The sequence below is a fragment of the Helianthus annuus genome, chromosome 14 (genome assembly GCF_002127325.2).
Source record: "Helianthus annuus cultivar XRQ/B chromosome 14, HanXRQr2.0-SUNRISE, whole genome shotgun sequence".
Classification (NCBI taxonomy): Eukaryota; Viridiplantae; Streptophyta; class Magnoliopsida; order Asterales; family Asteraceae; genus Helianthus; species Helianthus annuus.
The window spans coordinates 29,024,582-29,031,784 of NC_035446.2; the positions used below are offsets into that span (position 1 = coordinate 29,024,582).

At 36.3% G+C, this 7,203-nt stretch overlaps 1 protein-coding gene across 1 annotated transcript; it reads right to left on the minus strand.

The window, feature by feature from the left end:
* Nucleotides 1–1,411: 1,411 nt before the first annotated feature.
* LOC110908242 (aluminum-activated malate transporter 9) lies at nt 1,412–7,203 on the minus strand. The gene is made up of 6 exons (XM_022153160.2): nt 6,636–7,203; nt 4,560–4,709; nt 3,005–3,274; nt 2,752–2,888; nt 2,268–2,411; nt 1,412–2,174 (listed from the first exon to the last, which is right to left on the minus strand). Exons 1-6 carry the CDS (start codon nt 6,979–6,981, stop codon nt 1,491–1,493), a joined length of 1,731 nt encoding a protein of 576 aa, XP_022008852.1. The 5' UTR covers nt 6,982–7,203; the 3' UTR covers nt 1,412–1,490.

A 7,203-nucleotide genomic window follows, 5' to 3' on the forward strand; every position in this document is an offset into this window, starting at 1 on the left:
AAAATATGCTTTGCTAACACATCTGGTGGCCTTGTGGTGTTCCTGAAAAGCCTGGCGTTCCTCTCTCTCCATATATAATAAGCCGCAGCAGCAGTGATTAACCGGGCCACAACATTATTGAGTTTCTTTAGAGATCGTCTATCCATTAACCAGCTTATAACCTCCTCCCAAACCGGATTGACATCTATGAATTATATAACTTAGATTGTTTAACCCATGTAATACAACGGGTACTAACCTAGTTAAAAGCAATTAAATAAAGTAATATAAATTCAATAAGAGTTAATTGCTTGGTGGGTTCATGTGCTTTGCAGATAGTGTACCATTGATCCTCAACGTTTAATAATTACACGACTGATCCTTGTGCTTTGCAAGTTTTCCCTATGTTTGAGTTTTCATGACATTCATGGAGCTTATGAGTTGACGTCACTAAATTTTCCAGTAAAGTCATGCAAATTGACCAAACTACCCAGAATATTGAAAAAACAAAATTAAATAAAGCAAAAAAATCTATACATAACAAAAATTAGAGTTAACTTTTGTTTTGCTCTCTGTGGTTTGGTCATTTTAATGATTTTGCTCCAATAGTTTAAAAATAGTCATTTTTCTCCCTGATCTTTCGAGTTTGTCGCCAGTTTGCTCACTGGCTCTAACTCAATTAAAACGTTCAATTAAAAGTATGGGTATTTCGGTAGTTTACTCCCTGGGTCTTAACTCAATTAAAACGTTTAGTTAAAAGTCGCGTTAGTCGTAGTCGGCAAGTGGTAGCTGCAGGTGGTGGTAGATGGTTGTGGATGGTGGTGGCCGGTAGAAAGAGTGGTTGAAAGATGAGGGATCAAAAAAGAATTACTTATATACATGTATATAAACAAGTTATAGATTTATTTAGGTGAAAAGACTTACATGCCCTTGCTTTTATCTATAAAATTACCAAAATACCCTTCTAGTTAATGGATTTTTTGGAAGGAGTTAGAGATGGGGAGCAAAATGACGATAAGTTATAAAAATCAGGGAAGAAAATAACTATTTTTAAACTATTGGGGCAAAACTGTTAAAATGACCAAATCACATAGAGCAAAATGGAAGTTAACTCTAAAACTTATTTAGATATAACACTAACAAACTAGGCAGGCGTCACCGTCACCATCACCACCCCACCACTCCCCCTCCCTGGATTCAGACTTGGAGGGGGAGGCATGGATCGATCCAACATGGAGTAGACCATTACGCTTGGTCTCATGGGTAGTGGTCAGTGGTGTTCATGCGGAGATGGTAAACAATCTGCGTTTAAAAACGAGCCTAGCTTAAAAACTTACTTATGAGCCAAAATCGAGCTTTAGAAACAGAGCTCTAAACGATCCAGACTCGAGCTTAGCTCGCTTACACCTAAAATCACAACCACCGACAAAAGAAAGAAGAAAAGTAGAGAAAACTTGGTAAAGATAGAAACATCCCCATTTATTCCCAACTACACTAACAGATTCTCATTTCTAAACTAACAGGTTCTCATTTCTATTTCTAGGCTTCAAAAATCTACATAACCTTGTCCACATTCCACAAACCTCATCTTCCCTTCTTCCCTCAACTGGTGGAGCCTTAAACTTAGCTTTCTCACTCAGTTCTTCGAATGCCGCAACCAGATTTCCAAGTCTTGCAACAAACTCGATCAAAAGCGACGTAAACGTCACCAACGAAAGCACACTCGCGCTCTTGTAAGTATCCGCTTCATCTAGAATCACCATTCTTTCAGGTTTAAGCGAGAATTGTCGGGTCAATGACCTGTGCAGTAGACCATTTGTTCCCTCAAAGGGTAAATTCGTCGTACTTCCACTTTCGTTACTCCTAGATTTTCCAAGATCGAGCAGTGTTTCACTAAACGAGTGGTACCCGTGGTATGCATACGGGTCTTCAATCTTTGAGAAATCTTGTGGATCGTGAAGCTCGATTGGTGGTTTCCCGATTTCCCAACTGTTTGAGTCGACAAGAAGGTATGACTTTTGGTCGACCTTTTTTTGCAAGTCTTCAGCCGCTTTAAGAACTTCGTCGAGTATATTTGACGTCCCTAATTTCTCCATTTTCTTGACTTTGTTACCGAGTTCACGTAACACTTTAGCACCAGCTGTGCTTACTCTTTGAAGTTCGTCTCGAAAAACCCGTCTTCTATCTGCAGGGGCCTGCACATTACATAAAACATGGTAAACAACAATAATATATAATAATCGATTAGTAATAATATACAAACCGAATTGACGATTTCACATAAATACCTGTATTTCAGATAGTATGCACCCATGCAATGCCATGACCATAAAAGCGCAATGTCTTAGAGCACCGCTAACTTTCACAAAGTTACTCCAAGGATGATGCTTCTTGTAAGCACCATGGGGTGGTTCCCAGATAGCAAAGCCCAACTAAAAAAAAGCAAACACCAAATCACATATTTTGACTTTTCAAAGTCAAACAAATTACTTTTTAAGTTCAAAATAGCTCTGAATTCTTCGTTTCTTTAATTAAAATTATTTAAAATCAACAGGGAAATCATGACAAAACATATAATTTTGGAAAAAACAAGTTTTGAAGTGTAAGATACCAAATCACATATTTTGACTTTTCAAAGTCAAACAAATTACTTTTTAAGTTCAAAATACTTCTGAATTCTTCGGTTTCTTTGATCAAAAACAGGGAATCATGTGTGATATATTAGTAACAAAAAGTGAGTTTGGAGAAAACAAGGTTTCAAGTGTTGGATACCAAAGTATCCTCTTGACTTGTAGATTCCACAGCCGATCTATAGCCGCTATAAAGCCGATCTTCATGAGCCTGGTAAGTAAGGATTTTTGAAGGAATTCTTTTATACTCGACACAATCAAGATACTGATTAATACAACCTGAAAAAAAAAGCCAAAGAGAAAAAAAATTCATAAAAAAAGGGGTATACTTCTAAAGTCAAAAGAAACACTTGAATAAAATTTAAGATAAAGACTAAATAGCAGAATGTAGTAACCTTCCAGAGAGTTAGCAACACCGTAGAAATTCTTAACTACCAAATTATGCAAATCTTCACCGGCCCATATTGGATAGATGCCAACATTCACAAGCAGACTGACGCCAGCACCCAACGCAATTAGCAAAAACCGACTTACGGCTGTGTCTATAAACTCATTTGTGCGATACCCAGATGCCATTATGTAACAATAAGTCAATGTGAACACTCGGAATCCATATTCATAGGCCTTCCATGTGGGATAAAGTTTTGCATAAGTTGCAAGTGATCCTACAAAAGATGTGCGATATTACGAAATATATATATAATTATCATCATAGATGCAAATCTAGTACCAAAAGATGGGTAATTTAGACCCATTTATGTTTTATCACTAATATGTCAAATGTGTAAAAAAAATAACTAGATTACAGTACACGAATGGTCAGTGTGGTTTACCAAAATTTTGGATTTGGTCCCTAACTTTTCAAAACTACACAGATGGCCCCTGTGGTTTGCACTTTGTAACACATTTAGTCCCCAACTTTTTCCAAAAGTACATGCATGGTCCATGTGGTTTGCACTTTGTAACGCATTTAGTCCCTAACTTGGACTTGCTAAAACCTTTAGATTTGTTGGTTGGGAATAAATATGTTACAAAGTGCAGACCACAGGAACCATCTGTGACCAATGGGGTGGTGGTCCATTGGTAAAGGCAAAGCCTTTAAACACCTTGGGAGAGGGAGGTCTTGGGTTCATGTCCCATAGACGACATGGAATAAAAGAAATTTGCCGTTCAAAAAAAAAAAAAAAACAGGAACCATCTGTGTACTTTTGGAAAGCTAGGGACCAAATCCAAGATTTTGGTAAACCACAGGGACCATCCGTGTACTTCACTCAAATAACTAGCTTGAAACAAAACGATCGAACGAACAAGATGGGTCAAATGCCCCCAAAGTGTATTTTTGATGCACAAAACCTCATACATAAATTATTTCAAAATAACGAATTATTACTGAGATAATACAATTTATACAATCATAGGTAGAGGATCCTGTAAAAAGTGCTCAAAGTGTGAGAAGTGTAAGAAGTGTATTATAACACTATATATAATACTATATAACACCATATAAACACCGTATAACAATATGTAACAACATATAATACCATATAACACTATGTTACACTATATATCATTATATAACAAATATAACACTATACATCTATCATAGACATGCTATCAGACAACCTATAGTGTTATATTTGTTATATAATGATATATAGTGTTACATAGTGTTATATGGTATTATATGGTGTTACATATTATTATACGGTGTTTATATGGTGTTATATAGTATTATATATAAGGTTATAATACACTTCTTACACTTCTCACACTTTAGGCCCTTTTTACACTATCCTTACCCTACAATCATATTTGAAACATTAACTATTTTTGTGAACGATATTTGACACATTAACCAGTAAATAAAAATTAAAACTTTGGACAAAAAAATGTTTCGGGTCAACACAATGAGACCTGGTCTGTTTGGTTTGATCAGATGAGGGTGATTACCTATGGTAAATATGCTGACGACAATAACAACTTCATCCCATGGCTCCCCAGCGCGTTCACACAAGTGAGCAAACTCAGCCATGGCAAGAGCAAGTCCACCAGCCGACAAAGTTCCCAGTGCACGGTTAAATCCTTTGCTAAAAGTTGCTCCTGTATAATAAGTAACCAATCAAGTGATTATTATGACTCGAAGAATATTTTATTTTATTTTAATTAATTAACAACCATAAAATCATAATCATGAATAGTTTTAATCACACATCCAAACACCCGAAAATTGCAATAAAAAAAGTAGGGTATGAAACAGTCAAAATACAAAAAACAAGGAGACATAAAACCCGGGTACGAAGAACACCTCATATCATGAATATCAATAAAATAATAATCAACCGAAAATTTTGAAACGCGTTGAAATTAGATTAAAGAATATATACATTAAAGAGGAACATCTTAAGACTAATTTTTTTATTTTTTGTTTTAAATGTGGATAGGGTATAACAGGTCACACATTATCTACCCCACCACCCTATATGCCAAGCAAACAAACACATTTATGACAATTTATCTTGATTTTGGATGCCATTAGGTTTCCTAACATTTGTTTAAACTATACTTGAGTAACTTGCTTCTGCTTATTATAAGGCTAAATAACAGCTTTGATTCTCGGTTTTAAAAAACATGAGGCGCTCAAGGCGTTTACTCGTTTAGGTCCCAAAACCCAAGGTGTGAGGCGAGAGCTTCACGTACACAAGGCATTGATCTATGTACACCCAAAAGCTGCATCTCCCTCGTCTCTTTTACACGTCAGCGTCTTAATCTAGTAAACCATTTATAATCTCTTCAATGTTTTGCTCACTTCATTATTCGACCCACGTGTACATGAAGCACCGCCTCAAGGACCCAAGGCATATTTCTGATCGCCTCGCACCTCAGCCAGAGTCATGCTTTTTAAAACTAAACTAATCATCAAAACACAAAGTGAAAGTACATTTATACCCTTCTTCAATCAGCAAAGTCAGAACCATGAACAATCAATATTCCCAAATCTATCCCCACCTCCCATTTAATATCACAGTCACTTTCACACACCCCCCACCCCCACCCCCTCAAGAAAGTCATATCAAATTTCATATATTGAAAAAAAAACACTAGCTTAACATCAAGATTCAAAATTCAGACCCTCAAAAGTCAAATCATATCAATATCCTGCATTGAAATCACTAGGCTAACACAGAGTGAAAGTACATCTATACCCTTATTTAATCAATTATTTCTTGAATCCTCATAATTCCGAGTACTCCCTGAATAGTCGCTACACGTAGGTTGCCGAGGCGACTTTCTTCAACTCCACCTAATTACTCGGAATCGATCAAACGCGGTCAACTCGTCCAGAATCGGATCTAGTAAGTCAACTCGGGCCGAGTGTGACTTAAAAAAATATTCATAATTTATATGCCTATCATATTAATAAATGAATATCATTTTCACGTATTTTGTTATAAAATTTATGTTATTTGACATACATTTAATTTCCAAAAACTAACTTCTTTATAATTAAACATGTTCGAGTACTCTCCACCTAGGCCGAGTACTCTCAACTCCCCAGTTGACCGACTAGGGAGCACCTAGCGATTTATGCAACAATGTAAAAATTTCAAGCAGCAAAGTCTGCACATCCCAAATATATCCCCACCTCTTATTTAATACCACAATCACTCTCACAGTCTCACCCCACACAAAATAAATAAATAAACACTTTTTAAAGAAATTCATATCAAATTTCATATTTGGAAAAACACTAAGTTTAAAAAAAAAAAATTCAGACCCTCAAAACCCAAACCCATATCAATTCCTCCATCAAAACCACTAAATTTATAAAAAAAAAAAAAAAAAAAAAAAAAAAAAAACCTTTTTCAAGAAATTCATATTTAGAAAACCACTATCAAGATTCAAACTTTAAGCCCTAAAAACCCAAACCCATATCAATTCCTCCATCATCAAAATCACTAGATTAACAACACAAGCACCCAAATTAAAACAATAAATCAAATAAACAAAAACACAACCAAGACTTACCTATACTGAACTCAAAGACAACCACAACAGTAAGTATAGCCCACACATAATGCTCACTAATATCCGGAAGCGGCTCTTTCCAAAATATCAACAACGAAATCAGAGACAACGCCAGCCCTAACTTAGCCGAAAACACCACTTTCCTCGGGTCCGATCGCCCCATTTTGTAAGCCCTAACCACCACCGTTCGCAACACCCCCCATAAACCCCCAAATTTCCTAAAAGTCGACCTGAAACAACCCCTGTTTTCACCATCACGTACAACACAATCGTTTTGCAATAACGCTGATGATGCCATTCTGTCTCGTTCTAGACTCTCTAACAGCCCCTGTTTGTTCTCATCCATCGCTGAACACTAGTTTTGAAGTGGGTGAGTGAAATTGATGAACTTTTTATGCTGAGTTTTTTGTGGGTTTTGATTGAAGACACCATTCTTGTGTAAGATTGTTGTTCATATTGATGGGGTTAGGGTACAGAATATTATTCTAGAGGAAAAAAAGGAGGGGATAGTGACGCGAATGTAGCGAACAAACGTTAGTTTCGAGGAAAGAGCACGAAAGAATGAATT

What these genes read in the sequence shown, in the direction of transcription:
- LOC110908242 (XM_022153160.2), bottom strand. Translation starts at nt 6,981, where the DNA reads ATGGATGAGAACAAACAGGGGCTGTTAGAGAGTCTAGAACGAGACAGA. An exon ending in TGTTGCTAACTCTCTGGAAG is followed by an intron (nt 2,889 to 3,004) that starts GTTACTACATTC and finishes TTTTTTTTTCAG; the next exon opens with GTTGTATTAATCAGTATCTT. An exon ending in GCATACTATCTGAAATACAG is followed by an intron (nt 2,175 to 2,267) that starts GTATTTATGTGA and finishes TGTAATGTGCAG; the next exon opens with GCCCCTGCAGATAGAAGACG.